Source organism: Microtus oregoni, unplaced genomic scaffold, assembly GCF_018167655.1.
Source record: "Microtus oregoni isolate MIOR12 unplaced genomic scaffold, Mior012 000073F_002, whole genome shotgun sequence".
Lineage (NCBI taxonomy): Eukaryota > Metazoa > Chordata > Mammalia > Rodentia > Cricetidae > Microtus > Microtus oregoni.
The window spans coordinates 472,559-497,373 of record NW_024543982.1 but is presented as its reverse complement, the minus strand read 5'-3'; the positions used below and the strand labels follow the sequence as shown (position 1 = coordinate 497,373).

The window sequence follows — 24,815 nt, the reverse complement described above, 5'->3', positions numbered from 1 at the left end:
GCAAAGATCCGCAGTGGAGCACTGGGCCAAACTTATGGGGGCCCAGTCCAGGAGAGGGAGGAACCATGATATGAGCAGGGGGTGGTCAGGACCATTATAGTGATACCCACAGAAATGGCTGATTTGAGCTAGTGAGAACTCACTGACTCTGGACTGATAGTCAGGGAAACTGCAAGGGACCAAGCTAGGTCCATTGAATATGGGGAACAATTGTGAGGCTTGTATGGTCTGTGGGGCCACTGGCAATGGGACCAGGATTTATCCCTAGTGCTTGACCTGGCATGTTTTGGAGCAAGTACTCTTTGGATGGATACCTTGCTCAGCCTAGATAATGGGGGGGGGGGAGGTCTGTGGGCCCAACTTGAAGTGATATGTCAGTCTTTATTTACTCCCCATGGGGTTCTTGCCCTTTCTGGGGACTGAATGGGGGGATGAGGTGGGGGAAAGGTTGGGGCGGAAGGAGAGGAGGGAGTGGGAACAAGAATGACTGTGGAATGGGAAAGGAGTGTATTAAATAATGGAAAAAAAAGAAAAGAAAAGCTGGCTAAAAAGAAGTCAAGCTAAGGCTGGGCATTTATAAGTAATAATAAGCCTCCATGTATTTGGGACCTGGGTTGCAGCCATCCCCTCCCCCCAAAAAAATTAAAAGACTAAAGAACCAAAAGAAAATAAACATCAAAATTTTTCTCCTTTTTCTAAATAAAAAAAAGTTTTAGCTTTAGCATAGTAAGATAAGAGCAATTATTAAGTAAGAATTACATTTACAATATCTAGTCCATTTGTATTTGGCAGATTCAGAGAAAATACTCCATTTATCCATCCTATTTTTGTGAGTCCAAAGTTGTGTGCCTATTTTACTTTCTATTCTAACTTGTATTACCAACCCAAAATAGTCTTAGACCTCAAAAGCATTTTCTTATATAAACAATTAAAACTTTCATGTTTCTCAGCCTCATAAACTATACATCTCTAATGTAAATTTCTTTTCTGAATTTGATAACAAGGAAAACTATTTCTTCTTCAACTCCCATCAGAGAACTGATAATGAGTTAACATTACCTGGGTAAACAGGAATTATAGAGTAAGCATCTTTCAAAACTAATAGAAATGACAGAAAGAGCTGGCTGCCTGGACAAGGTTCCTCTGCAAGGTTGGGGCATCCATCTTTGGTCTACAGGCCTAGAATATCTGACAGTCTTTTCTGTGAAACAGATATTTTGATGGACTGTCCCACCTTGTCTTGGCCAATTCAGCAGGCAGTTAGACAATCCTTTTGTTTTGTATCTTGTTGGTCCAGTTTGGACAGCAGACTGTCAGCAGTTGAGGCGTGGGTAGTTTTTTTTTTTTTGCTCAAATTTCTAGCATCGCCACAAAGAAGTATATGTCTTATGAAGGTTCTTTAATGCCCATCATCCTTTTAGGAAGTAGATTGGTGCTGCCAGGAGCAGACATGTCTCACTATCATAAATAGCCTTGGTGGTTAAACATCTTAAATGCCATATTATGTAGGTCTCTGAAACATTGGAATATTACTTACCTAAAATGTATCTGTTTAACCTTGGAAACATAACTAACATGACTACAAGTTTGATTGTTATAGATAACTACTAACCTGCATTTGTAATTATCCTAAACAGTTGTAATAATAGCTTTCAAGAAATATACCTTTATATTACATTTTTAAATGAGCTGCATTAAGTACAGTACCTTACATAGGAGTAGAAACATATATAGCATATTACAAAAATAACCTTAAATTTATTTCAAAATACAGAAATCCAGACCAATGTAAAAAATTGTTATAAAGCTGTTTCTTTAATCATGTATTCCTACATCCCCATTAAATGATGACATGCATCCATAACCCACAAAATGAACAAAAACCACCCACTCCACCTCTTGGGAATGTGGGTGTTTTGTTCTATAGACTGCTTCCTGTTGTTTGTGGATGACTGCATCCCCAGGGTACCCTAAGAAAATTGAGATAATAGTCAAGTTCTAAAAACACTAGCTATAACATTTGTTGTTTCGTCTCTGTGTAATGAGAAAGTACAATGCTTATCTGAAGTCCTGGATAGAATAGACTGTGAGGGTAGACCATCTCAACTAGTAGCCTTGAAGTTGTTCTGAACACAGAATTGTAAAGAAACTGTAGCAGAGGCACACAGAAAGGCTGTGATCTCCTGGGCCACCCGTTTTCATTGGTGTATGGTCTCCTTGCTCTGAAAACACTCAGATTTTCAAAGGTAATATTTTTATTTGTATTAATACAAGTATGGACTGTGCATTGTACACAAACTAGTCAACGATTTTTTTGTTTTATATTTGAGCAGGTTAAAGATATCTGTCAACTTTATAAGTTTGACTGTATAACCAAACTTCTGTCCATGCCATATGAAAGTCATGAGGACTCTGTATCCAACAAGATTTTTATCACCAGTCTCAGAGGTGTCCCCTTGTCAAGGGATCAGCATATGTGCCACTTGTCTTGTGGTATTTCTAGGTTTATTTCTTTATGTCTGTAGCAAAGATTTTCAGGTAGTTTCCCCCAATCAAATATGATCTGTATTAATTTTGAAGGAATCCACAGCCTTTCATTTCCTATGAAAACAAAAGCATAACTTTTCCCCCAACCCAACACATTTTCTGAATTCTATTTTAAACTTAAGACATGACTAAAGTATCTAGGCTGGTTTAATTCAGAAATTCCTTTTACAAACTCACATCTTTGGGCAGCTGTCTTTCCCTCATCAGCGTTCAAAAATTCAAAGTCAACAAAGCACCATACAGAATCTAGACTCCCTGTATATTTCCCTGTATATCATTACATGACTAACTTTTTAAATATTACTTTGCTCTTTTGTAAAAAAAAGTATTTTTCAACTATTTTCCCTATGACTGTCTATTCCCCCCTTTTTAAAGCACCTATGTACACTGTCACCTGTTTGAAGGTATTCCCTTCTTGATCTGTTTTACTGTCCATCTATAGCTCTCTCAGACTTAGCTAAATCTTAAGCTGCTAAGTAGCATCTAAGCCCTCTGCAGCTGTGGCATTTGGCTCCACTCCCTCCCTGAATGAGTGGATTCTGTGAGAACTGAGCTCTAGGAAGTTGATACCTGTAGGTGTAGACTGCTCTTTCGTTCCTGGCTACCCAGACCCAAATAATCACACAGAAACTATATCAATTACAGCACCACTTGGCCAATTAGCTTAGGCTTCTTATAAACTAACTCTTACCTCTTAAATTAACTCGTTTATATTAATATAAGCATATTAATAGAAACATTCATAGCATACAGAGGGGAATTCCACATCAGAGACCCACACTGTTTCAGGCATTTTACTTAGCTTGCTGTTTCCACTTAATGTGTTGACTTCTCAAGTGCTCTGCATAGCAATGTCTCTTAAATGAGCCATTTCATTTTTTTCAGTTTTTTTGGGCCCTAGGAGGAAATTTGTTCCCCATGTTGGATGGTATTTATAGTTGGAATTTTCTTTGGGCCACCAACCAGTTTCCCAAATATAAACATAAAGACTTATTATTATGAATGCTTGTCCTTAGTTTAGGCTTGTCTCTCTAGCTCTTTTAATTTAAGCTGTTTCTAATTCTCAATGTTTTGCTTTGGGGGCTTTTTACCTTTCATTCTGTATGTCCTACTTTCTTGCTTCCTCCTTGTCTGTCTGTCTGTCTGTGACTTGTCATCTCCCTTTCCTCTGTTTTTTTCTCTAGAGCCTAAATTTCTACTACTACTTGTTCTTCCTGCCAAGAAGTTCTTCTTATACCTCCTCCCTTGCTATTGACCATTTTGCCTCTTATTAGATCAATCACATGTCTTAGGCAGACAAGGTAAAACAACAACACATCTTTATAAAATTAAACAATTGCAACATGTCTATATAGTCAAATATAACATAAACAAATGCAAAACATCTTTAAACAATTAAATATTCTGCAACATAAACAAAAATAAACACATCCTTGCATAGTCATACAAATATTCTGCTACTGTGAATACCTGTGCTGAATAAAATAGTCAGCTGATTGACAGGTTTTATTTTATCCATATAAAGGAGTACAAATTATTAATATGGCAAATTCATTTGGAAGTGCTCTTTGGTTGTTACCACTAATTGATAAGTGATATCCAAGTTCTTTAATTTACAATTAGTTTTTTTTAAAAAAGGTGCATTTATACAAAGCAGTAGACATTTTTGGTTTGGATAAATTATTTTAAAAGTACAATCCATGTATAATTGCCTTTGAGATTCATATTTTAAGTGATAATTGACTTAATTTGTGAAATCTATTTGATAGTAAATAATTTTACAGTTAAGAGCTTCTTTTGAGGGCTTATAATTCACCAACATCTTATATCTTGCAGATGCATTTTCATGGTTTTCAAATACATTTGAGTTACTAAAATTGAACTGTTATTCTTAATCTTCTTTGGCAGAGGAATAACTTTTATGAAAAGGCTGCTTACATACAAACCATAATGTAAGGTTTTAAATTCATGGAAATATCATCCTTTTGGTTAAAAGAATTTGCTTACAGAATAATTATGTGAAGATTTAGGAGTTTCTAGCGTCTTCATCACTTTTTTAGATATGAGCCTAACACTTGGCAGAACTCCAAAAATACTTTGGTTTTTTTTTTTAATGAAAAATGGGAATAATAGTATGTTCATATGCTTCTGTTTCTTGGAGAGCTAGGAACTTCACCAACTTGTGCTGCTGAAAACATTGAAATTTATTAATTTGTCAAAGTAAGACAAATTTCTAAAAAAATAATCTCTTACACATTCCCCACTACCTCAGATTTATTAACCTTTGATTACACTTATAATGAAGTGTTTTGACTTTCAGCTTCCAGCTTTTCAGCTGTCCAGCATTGTCTAATGGATTTTATTACTACGTAAAACCTCATTTTACTTAATATACAAGATAGCTGCCGAAAAAATCAGTTGCTATGCTCAATTTTCATGCTATTCGAATCTCAGTTTGTAATAAAAGAAGTTGCCATATTCAATCTTATCTCTGTAGTGTAATTAATTATCCTGTCACTACTTAGTTTAATCTTTACGCATGGAACTTCTGCTCAAAGTTGTCATCTTATGTTTTATCAATTTTCAAAATAAAAGAAAATACATATGAACATTACTGTGGAAAAAACGAGTCACATTTCATATCATAGCTTTTAATTTATAAAAGACTTAATTTTAAGCCTTATTCATGTATATGGACATGTGGGTATATGCCACATGCATATAGGTTCTTTTGGAAGAGGGTCCTCTGGAACTAAAATTATGGCAGTTTAAAGTTCCTCAACATGGCATTGAAGCCCTGGTTTTTCTGCAATAGAAGTGTGCTGGTTAGTTTTCACCAGCTATGGAAAAACCAGTGTCACCTAGTGAAAGGGAGCAACATTGGGGAATTGACTGTAGGTTGGCTTATGGTCATGCCTGTGGAACATTTTCTTAATTGTAAATTGATGTAGAATGAAGGACCCAGCTCACCGTTGGCAGTACAGTCCTTATTCAGGTGGTCCAGAACTAGTTAAGAAAGGTAGCTGAGGCCAGAGGGAAAAAGCCCGTAATAACTTATAGTAACAAAATTCAGTTCCTTCAAGGTCTCTGCTTCAGCTCCTATCTCCAGATTCCTGTTTTGATTTCTTGTATTGGCTTCCAGCCATGATAGACTGTAACGTCTAAGGCAAATAGAGACTTTCCAGATTATCGTTGACCAATGTTTTATCATAAAAACAGAAGTTAAAATAGGAAACTTTGGGGTATATACTCAAAGAATGCTCAATCATACCATAAAGTCATGTGCTCAACTATGTTCATTAACAGCATTATTTGTCATAGCCAGAACCTGGAAACAACCTAAATCCCACCCACTGAGATGGTGGGGCTGATCTAATGGGAGCTCACCAAGGCCAGCTGGACTGGGACTGATGGAGCATGTGATCAAACTGGACTCTCTGAACGTGGCTGACAATGGAGCCAAGGACAATGGCACTGGGTTTTGATTCTACTCCATGTACTGGCTTTGTGGGAGCCTAGTCTGCATGTTCACCTTCTTAGACCTGGATGGAGTGGGGAGGACCTTGGACTTCCCACAGGGCAGGGAACCCTGACTACTCTTTGGGCTGGAGGGGGAGGGGAGTGGGGCGAGGGAAAGGGACATGTGAGGAGGGGAGGAGGTGGAAATTTTTAATAATAATAATAAAAAAGAATGGATTAAAATCTACTAAGCATTTTTATCTAAACAGAAAATAATGAACAATGAAACCCTAATGGGGAATTAGACTTAAACATTGACTTACAATGGGTGTCTGTTCCCAGAGAAGCATAATCATATATTTACTTCTTTTTGTAAATTTTGTTCTTTTTGTGAAAAACTATTAAATATGATTATTAAGAGCTAACAAGTTAGATCCATCAGGAATCAAATTTTCTTATTGTATAGTCAAACATAGTAAAAAATTAAATTATATAGTACTATTTTTTTTTTAAAAAAGAATGGAATAAAAGAAAATGTGGTACATTTACAGAAGGGAGTACTACTTAGTGGTTAAAAAAAATCCTGACATTTTGAAATTTGTGGACAAATGGATAGATCTAGAAAACATCATATTGAGTGAGGTAACCCAGACCCAGAAAGACAAATATGTACTCTCTCATAAGTGGCTTTCAGACATAAAGCAAAGAAAAAAATTCACAACCCCAGAGAACCTAGACAACAAAGAGGACTCCAAGAGAGACATACATGGATTTAATCTACATGGGAAGTAGAAAAAGACAAGATCTCTTGAGTACATTGGGAGCATGGAAATCATGGGAGGGTGTATAAGATCGGGGAGGAAGGGAGGGGAATGAAGAAAATTATATAGCTCAATAAAAACAATTTTAAAAAATCAGAAAAAACATTTTAAATGCCACATTCTGTAGGTCTTTGAAATTTAGAAGAATATCTGAAATGTATCTTTGTATATCTCGAAAACTAACATGACTATAAGCTTGACTATTATAGATGACTTATTTTATTTTTGTAAATCTGTATTTCTTAATTATATATTACATATTTAATTGGGATATATAAATACAATATCTTAAAAAGAAGTATACATAAAGTATAACAAACTTAATCTTAAATTTATATAAATAAACTAAAATCCATGCCATTGTAAAATGTTGAGATTAACAGTTTTGGGTGGTTAAATTAGACTCAATAATTTATCCTTTTCTCCATCATTTTTATTCCATATCCCCCTTTGTTCTTTAGAAAGAGATTGACTATGACCAATAACAATTTATAACCAATCCCTTATATAAAAACAAACATTTATAAACAGTGTTTTGGGAATTTGGGCTTAGATCTCTAGACTACTTTCTGCTGATTGTGTGTTCTAGTAATCTTTGAGGAACGCTGAAAAAATTTAGAATTATGGTTAAGTCCTGACTGGAGTATTTTGTGGCAGCATCCTTGACATTGTTCTGAATGTAGAAGTCAGAGGAAACTGCACAGAGGCACTCTGAAACATTGGATCATCTGGACTATCAATTTCCTTTGGCGATCTAACATCGGAGGGAGGGTCTTCTTTAATCAAGCCATATTAACCTGGAAGGAAACCATAGCTTCTCATCTTCTGTAGAAACAAAAACAGAACCTCTTTTCCAAAGCCACATATCCTTAGACCCAAATTTTGCAGTCAAGATACCTTTACAATATATAGGTTGTTTTAATTTGTAGCCCCCACAATCAAATATCTCTCAGCAGTTAGCTCATTAACAGTCAAAAATTCAAATTCCAAAGATGTCCATTAAGTTCTACTTATAGCATTGAACTGTTTTACTAGTTCAAAGTGCCACAGTCTACCGTATTCCTCCAAAATTGACATGGTCAGGCTTGTTCACAGCAATAGTCCACTCTCTGGTTCTGGTACCAACTTCTTGATTCCTTGCTTTTTTTTTTTTTTTTTTTTTTTTTTTTTTACTATTGTGATAAAATATCATGACCAAGGCAATTTCCAGAAGAAAGAGTTTACCTGAGCTTATGGTTCCAGAGACATAAGAATCTCTTATGGCAAGGAAGAGTGGTAGCAAACAGTGACATGGTGGTTGGTGCAGAGTGCTGAGAGCTCCATCTTGTAAACTATGCACATGGAGCAGAGCAAACAAACTGGAAGTGGACTCTGGAAACTCACCCTCAGTGAAATGCTTCTTCCAGTAAGGCCGCTCCTCCCAAACTTCCCAGACTCTGCCACCAATTGTGGACCAAGTGTTTAAACACCTGAGTCTGTGAGGAATATTTCTCATTCAAATCACTACACTTTGAAATAGATGTGCTTCAGGATTGTTTTCTTTTGTTAATAGTAGAATATTGACATAGACTTTATTAAGTGAACATCCCTTGTCCAAATTGTTCCAAAGTTTAAAATCTTTTGATTACTAACATGATTCTCAAAAGGTTTTGCATTTAGTAGCATTTACTGTTTGAGGATGTAGCCTAGGCATGATAATGTACTGAAAAGTCAAAGGGCATTTAGAAAGATATTGATAAATACATGCATGATAAACTGCATCTATGCATTATAGTACATGGAGAAACTGATGAATATAGTTGTTTTTTGGAATTTAAAATTTTGTAGACTACATAGATTATTAATATGTGATTATATTTGGGACTGCTGCAATTTTGATATTATGAGGATGGGACAAATAGCCCATAGGACAAAACATGATAAGGGGCAAAATATGGAGACTCAAGTTGATTAATTGAGAGGTAGAGATGCCATGTTTGAAAGCAGTTAAATTAGTATAGAGGGAAGATATTTATTTTATAAAGAGAAAGACTTTGAGGGAGGTAGGATTTAGGCTTGATAGTGGAAGGTCTACTGTTAGGTCTTAAACATTCAGTTAGCAGTTACTTACTTAACAGACATTAAGTACAAGGAGTTGGGACCAGGTATTGAACAATAAGACAGCTCAGAGAGAAGAGTTAATTTTCTGGAATAGGAATTGACAATGTAGGCTAGCTCAATGTAAGTCTGTACTATCAAGGTATCAGTAGACTAAAAATTCTTATTCTAGTAATAATTTTGGAAATGAAGCTTTCAGTGGAATAATAAATATTAATAGTAAATAGGAAACAATGTTGAAAGTTTGTTGTAGATACCACAAAACAATAGGAAAACTGACGTGGCATACTTCCCACCACTTGACTGAGGTACTCTGTCACACTACCAAGTCCATAGAGAACTTAAATGTTAATCTTCTGATAGATGCCATTAGTGAGCAGTTGCTCTGCTCCAGGTACAATGTTGGATTCATTGCATGCAATATGTCAGTTTAGTTTCAGACCAAATTTGATAGTGGGTCCTGTTATTCCTGTATAGTGTAGGACTAGAGAAGAGAAATACATACATTCAGAATATTAATCAGTTGGGTTTATGGCTCTATCTGTTGTTGATGATTTTACTGTGTTTTTTTGCTTTTAAAATATGATTCTTTTGTCTGCCTTAAATTCTCAAAAATACTCATGTTCATGATCTCTAATATCTTAAATTTCAAGCTTCATATTGAAACTTTAACAGTATGTACCAGAACTTAAGACAAAAGGATAGAGGTGTAAAACTTGCTATGAAAAGTTGAAAGCAATAAGAAAAATGTAGCAGGTTAGAAATGTCAGAAGCATGATATTGATTATTATTATTATTATTTCTTATCAGTCAGGATTTGCATAAAGATGTTGAGGAAGCTGGTGCACTGCAGAAAAATCACGCTTTTGTGACATCCGCGGACTCCGTAGAGGCTGCAAAGGATGCAGAGGCTGCTTGCCTGCCTACTGCAGATGCATCATTAAATACTAGGAGCTGTGAAACACTAGCAGAACAAACTCAAAGCAGTGAGCCAGAGAGTTCACTAGCAGTAAATGATGCTGAAGCAGCAGGAGAAAAAGAAAATCATAGTGATGATAAAGCTACAGAAGAAGAGTCAAGTGAAAATGTGCCTAAAGTACAAGACACCACAGAGCCACCAAAGAAAAATAGAATTACTTACTCACAGATTATTAAAGAAGGCAGAAGATTTAATATTGATTTAGTATCAAAAGTAAGTACCTATTTTGTACATCTTAACGTAGAACAATAATAACTTTCAATTGATTGAAAATAACATCTAGAACTCTTAAGTGTACTTTTCTTCATTTTAGTTTCTGAATTATAAAGAGTTTGCTTTATATAAAGATAGTAAACAAAATTTTATAATTTAGTAACAAAATAGGTTAAAATACATTAAAATGATAGTATTAATATACTTAACTGTACTTTTAAACTATACTAAATATTTTTGAACATGAAGAATGCTTTGTATAGGGGCAGGTAGTTCATCCTAATATTCTAATTCATGGGCACTATGAATTCCATCAGAAGAAAAATTCTATTTAGTTTGTGTTAAAATCTCATGTTCTTTGCAATAAATTTCATATAAATGTCCCTAGCCCCTATAAAATTTAGCCTCAATATAAATATTCAGAATAAACAAATGCATTTTTGAAAACCATATGGTCAGGTTTGAAGACACTGGGGCATACCTCTCTGCTGGTGACAAAGGATGTGACAAATGCTCTTGTCTTTGCTGGTGTTTCCATAATTAGCTCTAACGTTAGCTTCTTGTAATTTCTGATGTGGTTTCTGGATCATGGGAGACTTCAATACTGCATTGAGTTCATAAGAAGCAAGGCTGATTTTGTTCAAATTAATAATTAAATATCCAGTCAAGCTTGCCATAAAGGGTGTGATAAGAGAAAAGGAAGGAGCAATTCATGCATCTCACATTTTGCTGAGGAAATCTGGTATGCCTGTTTGCTTTGAACTTAGTGTGTGGAAATATGAATATTTCCCTACATAAAATATTATACTATTCAGAATAGTAGATAAATAAATTTTCATTACATAATTTTTTTCCAATTAAAAACTATTCTAAGTAAGCTTATTTATCTCAGTTATGAAGCCAGTGTGCCAAATAGAGAAAAAGTGTTTAATAGTAATTCTGATTATTTGAGTGTAATTACAACGTTGTTTCATATCTCATCAATGTGAAATTGCCATGGTAGATTACTTAGGGGGCATTGAAAAAGAGACTTATGCTGTATATGTCCATGTGAAAATGCTGGCGTGGATTAAGGCAGCCCATCAATAGCCACTGTGGGCTGTAAGATGTGACTCAGGAAGGTCCGACTCCAAACTGTCCTCATTGTGACTTTGCTTTGGTTTTATTTTCCTTAGAAATGTCTTCAGTGTCTCCCAGTGACTTCTAGGCATCAGACATGGACTGCTCGCACTGCTTAGATGAAAAAAATAGGGTGTGCTAGGAGGGTGTGTTGATGTATAGTTCACTGCTGATTTACACAGACTGTTGAGAGTATTGTCGAAAAGCCTGGTGCTGGCATCTGGGTATTTGTTGGAGCATCACCATGGTCATTTAAATATGAGGCTATACCCCTGTACAGTGTGCTGTGCACTTCTACAAAGCAGTCAAATGTAGACCCTGGTTTCTATTAGCAAAGTTCCTTTGACATCTTTAAAAACCTAGACTTCCTTATGTCATCATTAAGATGTGATCATCACTCTTAGCTTTTGTTGGGGTGAACAATAATTCATGTCATACTACATATGTGTCCTTCCTCATCTCTCCGAATGGCTTTGTGTCTTCTTTCTTAGCTTTCAATCTCTTAAGACTCAAACTATTAATCTGGTCTAATGACTCCTCCCTGATCCTCAAAGTTCATGAGGAATATGTTGTAATAAATATAACTTCTAATGGAGAAAATAGCCTGATAGTTACTCCCTTTAAAAGAGTAGAACTTCGAAAAGATTTTTGTTCTTCCAAGAGTTTTCAGGAGAGAAAAGAATAGCCAACAAAGGATGTAAAATGTTTTCTATAGAAGATTCTACTGTTTTGAACCAAACAATGGGGAAAGAAGTTTCAAAAGGGAGTCCTCCACGGTAACAGTTGATTACAACTTCTCTGATGATGTGAGGAATTTAAAATATGCTGTAACATATATAAATTACATCCTAAGTAAAGAAGCTAAGTGTAATTCCTATGGTGACTTAATATTTCAGCTCATGGGACAAAACTGCTTTATAAATGACTTTATAAATGATGAAGTGACTTCTATATTTCTCCGAATTCTTCTGCTGTCATTATTGTCACTTTTTATACTTAAAAATAAAAAGATTAAATACAAAAAAAAGAAAAAGAGACTTATGATTAAATATGGTACATATATTTTTTTCCATGTTTCAGAAACTTATGTCTAAGATAATTTTAGTTGAAATTTGTTTTTATTCTTCAGTGGAAACTGAAATTCACTTGTTTCAAGTTTTATTTGATTTAATAAGAATGAGTTTTTGGTCTATATAAATATTAATTTATATAATTTGCATCTCGTGATAGTGTTGCATTAGAAATAATTATTTTTTAAGGAACTGAAATACCACTTTATTTTATAGTTAAGACTTGTTATTTTAAAAATAATGTAAAGTGTATCAGTTTTGTAGTGTGTTAGGAATGAGTTAATCAAATAACATGGCATATTTATTTAGTCAGAGTATTTGGATTAATGCTTAAAAATGCCACTAACTTTGGTTGGCATAATGCTTACCTAATATTTATAGTTTACAAAATTGTACATAATTTATATTGATTTTCAGATTATCTTCCTAGGTGCTCAAATTATTGAAATTAAAATTTTGAACTGTCACATTTCTTTGTATAGTCAAACATTTTATTTAATTTTTCTCTAGTTATTATGGAAGTATCCTTTATCTTTTTAATTTTTTGAGTTATAGAATATAAATATAATGATCATAGGAAGTAGACAAATATATATTTATACATGATTGAATTTCAAACATGACTGATAATACTGTATAAAGTTTTATTGTTTTACTCCGTGGTATTAATTATGAGGTAAGGCAAAAGATTAGGTCAATGCTTCACACACATGTCAATAGTAAAATTGTTCACTTCTTGAAATGGTCCTATTATATACTTAGATTTTGAGGGGCCTAGAATTTGACTCTGTTATGGAAATTTATCACAAATCCATGTGATGCCATTTTGTTTGTTTTTATTGACTTGTCTATATTGTTAGCGTGGGGTGCTCCACTGTACTCATCTTATTATAACCACTGGCTCTATTTTCTGAAGTACCATATCATTCAGATGACAAAGATATTTCAGAAGGAAATACAGTGTTCTGTTGGTGTACTGTGTGCAGTGTGACCTTGTTAGCAGACCCGAGATTTCATAACTAAACACATGAACATTTCTGTAATGAAATTCATGGATGTTCATATCCAGACAAGACTAGAAGAACCATTTAAGAGTTCAGGCTTTACTGCCAGAACAAGTTATAGAGAAAGCTTTATATTATAGAATTTTTTGGTTTCAATTTCAATAATGAACTGGGATCATTTAATAAATTATTTGTATAATACTTTTACATTTAAAAAACATGTAACTTCAATTCTAGCAGGTGTGTGTGTGTGTGTGTGTGTGTGTGTGTGTGTGTGTGTGTGTGTGTCTGTGTGTGTTAGTTGCTGTTTTCCATTATTTTGCCTTTGATGGTATCCTCTCAAACACTTTCTACCTGCAGCTTCTCTATTCTCGGGGATTACTAATTGATCTTCTAATCAAATCAAATGTTAGTCGATATGCAGAGTTTAAAAATATTACGAGGATTCTTGCATTTCGAGACGGAATTGTGGAACAGGTACTGTACCGCTCAACTGTGTCAGCCAAGTTACTATTACTCATTTAGAAAAAGAACAAAGGACTGTATCTGTTTTCCTAGTAAGGTAGTTATTTCCATCTTTGCATGGTTGTTTATAAAGGTAAATACAAAATTTGCTTCATTAAGTTTCCTGTGATATTTTTGAACATTTGTTCCCCAGGTTGATTGAATGTTGAGGAATGCTAGTTTCAGGCAGCAGTACTATATTTGAATTGTCATATGTTCCCTATTATGGGTGACATGTCATTGGCCTTTTAATTGCACGAAGAACAACTTGGCAGAATTAAGTAACAGAGCTCTCAAGTTAATTAGCTCTGTAGTTAACAGAGATGCTATTAGAGCTGATGAAAAGTGACAGGAAGCAGCCAGAATGGAATGGAAATGATAACCTTGTAATGTGGAAAGGAATACAAAGTATAATGTGGAATATTTGTGTGATTAGCAGGCATTTTCAAATCATCTTTACTTTCAAATCTTTTCAGGTTCCCTGTTCTAGAGCAGATGTCTTCAATAGCAAACAACTTACTATGGTAGAAAAACGAATGTTAATGAAATTTCTAACATTTTGTATGGAATATGAAGAACATCCTGATGAATACAAAGGTATTGCTTTTCATTAACTTGGGTTTTCTAATTATTTGTGATTTTAATTTTAATATGCTTCCTCAATTTGGTAAACAATTGATTATTCTCAAATGTACTCTAACTCTACTATATCCAGTAAGTTAGCCATAGCAACATGGTACTATTTAAATTCAATAAAAAAAATGCTGAAAAGTTCATTCCTTCAGTTATGCTAGCCATAGTTCAGTTTGTGTCTAGTAAGTATAATGCAGATATTTTCAACATTGCCAGAATGTCATGCCAGACTCCCATTTCTAGTCTTTGTAAATTAAATACCCCGGTTAGCTGATTATTTAATCTGTGTGTGTATGACACTAGGAATTGAGCATAGGACATTGCTTATGTGATAAGACCTATTAACTGATTGTTGATATATCACATTCTTTTTTGTTATTTTATCGTTATTATTATCAATAATAAATTTGTGTAGATGTCATATTTTAAGACTACGTTCACTTGACATATTGAGCCATTCATTTTGATTTACATAAATGATATGTATTGTATAGTGGAAACCTCTAGATTTAGAGAAGCTATGGTTTCCAATTAATATTGTATTATTGCAAACTTAAGGGCAGTTACTTTAGTTCGTTGAAAATTCATTTCATTGTTTTAGTGTCAGCTGCTTTTCAAGTACATGTGAGCTGGAAAATTGTGCAAAATTAAAATATTTTGTTGATAATTCACTGATAAAATTACACTGAGATTTGCATCATTGATTTGTTTTGACACAATTGTGAAGACCTAATTCTTGGTAGTAAAGCCTCAATAAATACCAGGTAGTTCTTTCCAGTGCTTAAACTAAGAGTCTCTCAGTCAGTTAATTTCTGTTATTTTTATTGACTTATATTATTTCCCTAAAGTAATGTCCTTTGTTGCATGATTATTTCCTTCCAGTAGTAAAGCGTTTACTTGTTTTCTGTTATGTAATGAAAGGATTAGGTTTATAGGGGTTCCGTATTATTTGAAGTGTGATTGTCAGTATTTTGGGTTCCAGGAGCCAGAAAGAAATTAGTTTCATTATTTTTTAGTAAAAGTTTTTATTCTAGGTTTGAATGCAAAATATATATTTAAGAAAAGTAAAATGCAAAATGTAGCAGAAATGACATTTTTATTAATGCATTTTATCAGTTCATTATATTTTATCTTGCTTAATATTTTCACATGTGTTGACATTATTCTATAGTTTAAATGCTAATGAATTGAGGATATTGCCACCCACCATAATTCATTGAGTTATTTAATGTCTTCCTAGTTTTTTATATCAATAAAATACTAAATAAAGATTTATCATTTAAATTTTAAAAACTGTGCCATCAAATCATTTAGGATATGAGGTTGTTTCCATATTTTGTTCTTAAGACCAATAGTCCAAAATGTAGTGATAATGACCACTTGTATGCTGTTTGAAGTCTCTAACAGATTTGGCTATATTAATGTGTGATGTTTTTAAATAGAAATTAAATTTGGTTTTAATTTATAAAATTTCATCTTTCTTTTCATAGCATATGAGGAAACAACATTTTCTGAATATTTAAAAACTCAAAAATTAACCCCCAACCTGCAGTATTTTGTCCTGCATTCAATTGCTATGACATCAGAGACAACAAGCCATACTGTAGATGGTCTCAAAGCTACCAAAAACTTTCTTCACTGTCTTGGGCGGTACGGCAATACTCCATTTCTGTTTCCTTTATATGGCCAAGGAGAACTCCCTCAGTGTTTTTGCAGGTAAGTTAAGATTTCTGTCTTTTGGGGCTGGAGAGATGACTCAGAGGTTAAGGCCATTGCCTGCTCTTCCAAAGGTCCTGAGTTCAATTCAAAGCTACCAAAAACTTTCTTCACTGTCTTGGGCGGTACGGCAATACTCCATTTCTGTTTCCTTTATATGGCCAAGGAGAACTCCCTCAGTGTTTTTGCAGGTAAGTTAAGATTTCTGTCTTTTGGGGCTGGAGAGATGACTCAGAGGTTAAGGCCATTGCCTGCTCTTCCAAAGGTCCTGAGTTCAATTCCCAGCAACCACATGGTGGCTCACAACCATCTGTAATGGGGCCTGGTGCCCTCTTCTGGTCTGCTAGCATACACACAAACAGAATATTGTATTCATAATAAATAAATATTAAAAAAAAGATTTCTGTCTTTTAAAAGAATTGTATGAATAACATGAAAATTAACTAAAGCTGAGCTTGGTGGTGCATCCCTGTATTCTTAGCATGTGGGGTGTAACGGCAAGACTGTTAGGAATTAAAGGCCACTCTTTTTTTATTTTTTTTAGAAAGAATATAAACTATCTTTTTTCATTTTCCATACCAATCCAGTTCCCACTTCCTCCCCTCCTCCCATTCTCTTCTACCTACCCCCTCACTCTATCCCCCATCCCCTTCTCAGAGCCAGTAAGGCACATTGCTTTGAGAAAGGTCCAAGGCCCACCCTACTATATCTAGGCTGAGCAAGGTATCTATCCTAAGAGAATAGGATCCCAGAAAGCCAGTACAAGCAGTAGGGATGAATCCTGGTGCCACTGGCCCCTCAATCTGCCCCAGCCATGCAACTGTCAACTACATTCAGAGTAACTAGTTTGGTCCTATGCTTGTTCTTTCCCAGTCCAGCTGGAGTTGGTAAGCTCCCATTAGCTCAGGTAAACTGTTTCAGTGGGTGTCCCCATCATGGTCTTGACCTCTTTGTTGCTCATATTGTCAGTCCTCCCACTCTTCAGCTGGACTTTGGGAGCTCAGTTGCTGGATGAAGGTTCTATGGTGATATTTAAGATATTCATCAGTCTGACTACAGGGCAAGGCCAGTTTGGGCCCCCTCTCTTCTATTGCTTAGGTTCTTAGCTGGGGTCATCCTTGTGGATTCTTGGGTATTTCTCTAGTGCCAGGTTTCTTGCTAGCCCCATAATGGCTCCCTTATTCAAAATACCTCTTTCCTTGATCTCATCTCTGGCCTTCCTACATTTCCACTATCCCATTACCTCAAGTTCTACCCCCTCCCTTCTCTCCTAGTCTTCCCTTTCTGCCCTCCCTATTCTACCCACCCCTATGTTCCCAATTTTGTCAAGTGATCTTGTCTATTTCCCCTTTCCAGGTAGCTCTATGTATGTTTTTCTTAGGGTTCACGTTTTACTTAACTTCTCTATGATCATGAACTATAGGCTCAATATCCTTTGCTTTATAGCTAGTATCCACTTAGGAGTGAATACATACCATGTTCATCTTTCTGGGTCTGGGTTACCTCATTCAGGATGTTTTTTTCTAATCCCATCCATTTGCATGCAAATTTCAAGATGTCATTTTTTCTTACTGCTGAGTAGTACTCTAATGTGTAACTGTACCACACTTTCTTTATCCATTCTTCCATTGAGGGGTATCTATGTTGTTTTCAGCTTCTGGATATTACAAATAATGCTGCTATGAACATAGCTGAACAAATGCGTTTGTAGTATGATTGAGCATCTTTGCGTATATGCCCAAGAGTGGTATTGCTGGGTCCTGAGGTAGGTTGATTCCCAATTTTCTGAGAAGCTGCCATACTGATTTCCAAAGTGCTTGTACAAGTTTGTATTCCCACAAGCAATGGATGAGTGTTCCCTTTACTACATCCCCTCCAGCATAGGCTATCATTGGTGTTTTTGATCTTAGCCATTCTGACAGGTATAAGATGGTATCTCAGAAGCATTTTGATTTGCATTTCCCTGATGACTAAGGATGTTGAACATTTCCTTAAGTGTCTTTTGGCCATTTGAGATTCTTCTGTTGAGAATTCTCTGTTTAGTTCTGTACCACATTTTTTAATGGGTTATTTGGAATTTTGATGTCTAATTTCTTCATTTCTTTATATATTTTGGAGATCAGACTTCTGTCTGATGTGGGGTTGGTGAAAATCTTTTCTCCTGCAGTAGACTGCCTTTTTGTCTTATTGACTGTGTCCTTTGCTTTATAGAAGCTTCTCAGTTTTAGGAGGTCCCATTTATTTATTGTTGCTCTCAGTGTCTGTGCTACTGGTATTATATTTAGGAAGTGGTCCCCTGTGCCCATGCATTGAAGGCTACTTCTCACTTTCTCTTCTGTCAGATTCAGTGTGGTCAGATTTATATTGAAATCCTTAATGTATTTGGACTTGAGTTTTATGCATAGGGATAGATATGAATCTATTTTCATTCTTCTACCAGCACCATTTGTTGAAGATGCTTTTTTTACATTGTATATTTTTAGCTTCTTTGTCAAAAATCAGGTGTTCATAGGTGTATGGATTAATATTCGGGTCTTTGATTCAATTCCATTGATCAATGTCTCTATTTTTATGCCAATACCAAGCTGTTTTCATTACTGTAGCTCTATAACACAGCTTGATGTCAGGAATGGTGATGCCTCTGGAAGTTTTTACAGTATTGTTTTGGCTATGATAGTTTTTTTTTCCCATATGAAGTTGAATATTGTTCTTTTCAAGGTCTGTGAAGAATTGTGTTGGGATTTTGATGGGGATTGCATTGAATCTATAGATTGCTTTAGCAGGATTTCCATTTTTCCTATGTTGATCCTACCTATACAAGAGCATGGGAGATCTTTCCATTTTCTGGTATCTTCTTCAATTTCTCTCTTCAAAGACTTAAAGTTCTTGTCAAAGAGGACTTTCACTTCTTTGTTTAGTGTTACCCCAATAATTTTGTTATTTGTGGCTATTGTGAAATGTGTTGTTTTTCTGATTTCTTTCTCAACTTCTTTATCATTTATATATTAGAAGGGTTACTGATTTTTTTTTTTTGAGTTGATCTTGTATCCTGCCACATTACTGAAGGTATTTATCAGCTGTAGAAGTCTTCTAGCAAGAGTTTTTGGGGTCACTTATGTATATTGTCTTATCATCTGCAAATAATGAAAGTTTGACTTATTCCTTTCCAGTTTCAATCCCCTTTATCTCCTTTTGTTGTCTTATTGCTTATAGTCAAAACTCAAGAGCTATGTTGAATAGACATGGACAGAGTGGACAGCTTTGTCCTAGTCCTGATTTTTAGTGGGATCGCTTTCAGTTTCTTTTAGTTTAATTGGATGTTGGCTGACGGCTTGCTGTATTGTTGTATATTGCTTTTATTATGTTTAGATATGTTGCTAGTACCCCTGTTCTCTCTAAGACCTTTATCATAAAGGGGTGTTGGATTTTGTCAAATGCTTTTTCAGCATCTAATGAAATGATCATATGTTTTTTTTCAGTTTATTTATAATAGTAGATTACCTTGATAGGTTTTCATATGTTGAACCATCCTTGCATCTCTGGGATGAAGCTGACTTGATCCTAGTGGATGATTTTTTTGATGTGTTCTTGGATTCGGTTTACAAGTATTTTATTGAGTATTTTTGCCTCTATGTTCATGAGTGAGATTGTTCTGTAATTCTCTCTTGGTTGAGTCTTTGTGTGGTTTTAGTATCAGTGTAACTGAAGCTTCATGAAAAGAATTTGGCAATGTTTCTTCCGTTTCTATTATGTGGAACACTTTGAGGAGTTTAGGTAGTAGCTTTTCTTTGAAGTTCTGGTAGAATTCTGAGCTGAAACCATCTGACCCTGGGCCTTTTTTGCTTGGGAAGCTTTTGATGAGTGCTTCTGTTTCCTTGCAGGTTATAGGTATGTTTATATTGTCCACCAGGTCTTGATTTAATTTTGGTGTGTGTTACCTATCCAGAAAATTGTTCATTTTTTTTTTTTACATTTTCCAATTTTTTGGAGTACAGGTTTTTGTAATATGAGCTAATGATTCTCTGGATATCCTCAGTGTCTGTTTTTATGTCTCCCTTTGATTTCCGATTTTATTAATTCGGTTTTTTTCATTCTGCCTTTTGATTAGTTTGGGTAAGGCTTTGTCTATCTTGTTGATTTTCTCAAGAACCATCTCTTTGTCTCGTTGATTCTTTGTATTGTTTTCTTTGTTTCTGTTTTATTGATTTCAGCCCTCAATTTGATTATTTCCTGTCATCTACTCCTTCTGGGTGAGTCTGCTTCTTTTTGTTCTAGAGCTCTCAGGCATGCTGTTAGGTCACTAATGTGAGCTTTCTCCATTTTGCTATGAACTTCTCTCTCAGCAATGCTTTCATAGTGTCCCACAGGTTTGGGTACGTTGTGCATTCATTTTTGTTGAATTCTAGGATGTCTTTAATTTCTTTCTTTATTTCTTCCTTGACCCAGAGTGGTTCAATCGAGCTCGGTTTAATTTCCACGTGTTTGTGGGCTTTGTGAAATTAGTGTTTTTGTTGAGTCCTAATTTTAAAACATGGTGATCCAATAAGATACAAGGGGTTACTCCAATTTTTTGTATCTGTGGAGGTTTGCTTTGTTACCAAGTATGGGGTCAGTTTTAGAGAAGGTTCCATGAGGTGCTGAAAAGAAGTTATGTTCTTTTGTGTTTGGGTGGAATGTTTTGTGGATATCTTTTAAGTCAATTTGAGTCATGACATCTGTTAGTTCTCTTATTGATCTGTTAAATTTCTCTTGTTGACCTGTCCGTTGTGGAGAGTGGGGTGTTGTAGTTTCCTACTATTAGTGTGTGGGGTTTTATATGCTTTTTATTATTATTATTTAAGCTTTATATGCAATTTTTCTTTTACATATGTGGGTGATCTTTTATTTGGCACATAGATGTTCATGACTGAGACTTCATCTTGATGTATTTTTCCTGTTATGATTATAAAGTGCCCTCCGCATCTTTTAATTGATTTTAGTTTGGAGTCAATTTTGTTAGATATTAGGAGAGCTACACCCGCTTGTTTCTTAGATCATTTGATTGGAAATTTTTTTCCTAACCCTTTACTCTGAGGTAATGTCTGTCTTTGAGGTTGAGATGTGTTTCTTGTATACAGCAGACAGATGAATCCTGCTTTTGTATCCATTCTCTTAGCCTGTGTCTTTTTATAGGTGAAATGAGTCCTTTACAGGTGAAATGAGTCCTATGATATTAAGAGATATTAATGACCAGTGATTGTTAATTCCTTGTTCTTTTTTAGAAGGGGTTGAGTGATGATACTGTGTGTGTTTCCCTTCTTTTGGTTTTCGTGGTGTGAGTTTATCTTTTACCTGTATTTTTGTGGGTGTAGTTAGCTTCCTTGGGTTGGAGTTTTCCTTATATACTTTCTGTAAGGCTGGATTAATGGATAGATATTATTTAAATCTGGTTTTGTCATAGAATATCTTGCTTTTTCCATCATTAGTGATTGAAAGCTTTGCTGGGTATAGTAATCTGGGCCTGCATCTGTGGTCTCTTACTGTCTACAGCACATCTGTCCAGACCTTCTGGCTTTCATGGTTTCCATTGAAAAGTTGGGTGTAATTCTAATAGGTCTACCTTTATATATTACTTGACCTTTTTCCTTTGCCCCTCTTAGTATTTTCTTAGTTCTGTATGTTTTGCATTTTGATTATTTTATGGCAAGCGGATCCAGTCGATTTGGTGTTCTGTACGCTCCTTGTACCTGCATAGGGATAACCTTCTTTAGTTTGGGAAACTTTTCTTCTATGATTTTGTTGAATATATTTTCTGTGCTTAAGGCCACTCTTGACTATATAGCACATTGAGGCCAGGCATAGTTAGAAGTTCCTATGCCAAAATAAATTCATTCTATTTTTATAGGAAGTTTCATGTTTATTGGTTGCATCTAAATGATATATTCAGTTTGGCGTGTTTTTGAACCTTATAAAATATTATAAATTGCTGTTGTCATCCAACATTATGTTTCAACAATATTACGATGTGAGCCATGCTGCGGATCCCTGAGTAACTTGCTGCTGGATCCCCGGCAGGCAGGGGGCAGCAGGTCCCTAGAGCAGCGAGTCCCAGGCAGAGCTGGAGCGGGAGACCACGCGGCAGGCAGGCAAGGGGCATACCATGCAGAGTGAAGTTAGACATTTATTAGGTGGGTTATGGAGGGCAGGGGAAAAGGGGAGGAGAGGAAAGAGAGAGAGGAGAGAGAAGAGAGACAGAGAAGGGGGTAAGGGGAGAAGTGAGTAGAGAGGCAGAAGCTGCCTCTTCGAGAGAGGGACGGGAAGAAAGAGGACCAAGGCAGGAAGCTGAAGATCAGCCTGCCTCACAGGATGGGGAAAGGAGTGGGTGTGGCTTGTCTCTTAAAGAAACAAAACAATCATTACACTATATACATTTTTATTTTTTATATTTATATTTTATTCATATTTATTCTATTATATTTTATATAATTTTCATTATTAGATAGGTCAGTTGTGAATGTACCATAAACTACCTTTTCAAACTACTTTTTGATGTTTTTCTATTAACATCCTATGTATGTGCCTTCGTTAGGGTTTCTGTTGGTATGATTAAACACCATGACCAAAACAACTTGGGGAGGGAAGGGGTATATTTGACTTACACTTCCATATCATTGTTCATCATCAAAGGAAGTCAGGATAGGAGCTCAAACCGAGCAGGAACCTGGAAGTAGGAGCTGATGGAGGGGTGATGCTTACAAGCTTGCCCTCAGTGGCTTACTCAGCCTGCTTCCTGTAGAACCCAGGACCACCAACCCAGGAATGGCACCACCCACAAAGTGATGGGCCCTCCCCTATTGCTCACTAATTAAATGGTTACAGCTGAATATTATAGCAGCCTTTTCTTAATTGAGGCTCCTTTCTTTCAGATAAACTCTGTAATTTTTATGTCAAATTGACAAAAGAATAGCCAGCACAGTATGTCTTTTATGTGGTCAAGACTTTCTTTAGGAGTTAGAAAGATGGAGCTGTAGATAAAGAATGCTTGCTATGCGAGCATGAGGATCTGAGGTCGCATCCTCAGAACCCACATGAAAAGCCTGTAACTCTAGGGCTCTGTGGAAGAAGTCTGAGACTAGAGGATCACTGCCACAATCCTAGCTTCAAGTTTAGTGAGAAAACCTGGCTTAATTTTTCTAAAACAGCATGAATAAGATACTTTATGGAAAGAAGCATTTATTTGGGCCTACATTTCCAGAGGGGTGGGAGTCATATCATGGTGGGGAACCATAGCAGCAAGTATGGTGGCTGGAACAGGAAGCTCATCTCACACCTTCATTTGCAAGCAGGAAGCAAAGTGAACTTAATGTGTGAAGAGACTAAACACTCAAATCCCATTTGTAGTACTATACTGCCCCCCGCAAGGCTGTACCAGCTAAACCTCCCCAAACAACTCCAGCAGATATTTGGGGATGTTCTCATTCAAACCACTATGTCCTGTTGGAATAAGGTGAAATGTGATGGAGCAGAACACTCAGGCATGCACAGGCACACACATATACTCAGGTAAGCATGTATAAGAACTGCCATTAGGATACATACCTAAGAATGATTTTTTTAATAATTTATTATGTATGAATGCTTTGCCTACAGTATATATGTGCATCACATGTGTGCCTGGTGTCCACAGAGGCCAGAAGAGAATGTAGGATCCACTGTAACTAAAGTTACAGATGCTTGTGTGCTGATATGTGGTAGCTGAGAATCAAACATGGGTCCTCTGCAAGAGTAGCCAGTGCTCTTAATCAGTGAGTCATCTCCAGCCATGAATGGGTTATTTTTTAGGCATAGCATATGTGTTTTATATTTTACTATCATAATATTATTTCACTAGTTGCTGTCCTTTTCCTCATGATTTATAGGATTTTAAGTGTATTCTGATTATTGATCATAGCTAAAATTTTATGTTTTTTCTGTTTGTGTGTCACAAGTAAATTGTTAAGATAATATAGTTAGATTCAGGAAGCTATGTTATATTACCAGTCATAATATAACATAGTAGTTAAGAATATGAGTTTTGTAGATATACTGCTTCTGTTTAAGTCAAAGTGTCTCTATATACTGCCATTGTAACCTTGGAGAAGTTTTATAACTCTATTAGATTTCTGCGAATTAAGTTTGCTGTTTGAGTTGTCTCAGTTAAATCTTTGTTTATTAATTTTTGTTCTTTACTGTCTCTATGGCTTTCCTTGTAGGCGACTTAATTTAGTTCTTTTGTATTCTTCCTTTCATTTCCCAGTTATTAGGCTGAAACTTGAAACTTGTTTGATGTAATAGTTAGTGGAACTGATCCCTCCTTGAAATCAGATCTCTAACCCCCAAAGTCTAAATCTTGGTAACTTGTGTGTGTGTGGTTAACTTGAAACCATTCCAATACCATTATTGATTAACACATATTTTATGGATAGTTATTGTAATATTACTGCTACACACAATTTCTTGGAGAGACAAACTGCTTTTGTGATGTTTTATACCATTAGAATTTTAAGTGGACATGTGTAACATCTGAGTTTGCTGACTACAAAATGCAATTGCAGTAAGACGGTATGGACCACATTTATTTTTGTGTTGTTTACTTTTCTCTCCACAGTGAATTGTGCCATATATAGTTTCTGTG

The 24,815-nt window shown here is 35.5% G+C and overlaps 1 protein-coding gene across 1 annotated transcript in view; it reads left to right on the top strand.

The window, feature by feature from the left end:
* LOC121441087 (rab proteins geranylgeranyltransferase component A 1) overlaps positions 1-24,815 on the top strand; it is a 172,142-nt gene that overhangs the window by 57,254 nt on the left and 90,073 nt on the right. Inside the window, exons 5-8 of the mRNA XM_041642219.1 lie at positions 9,735-10,116; positions 13,670-13,786; positions 14,290-14,410; positions 15,937-16,162. Coding sequence (XP_041498153.1) covers positions 9,735-10,116; positions 13,670-13,786; positions 14,290-14,410; positions 15,937-16,162 — 846 coding nt within the window. The remainder of the gene's footprint in view (positions 1-9,734; positions 10,117-13,669; positions 13,787-14,289; positions 14,411-15,936; positions 16,163-24,815) is intronic.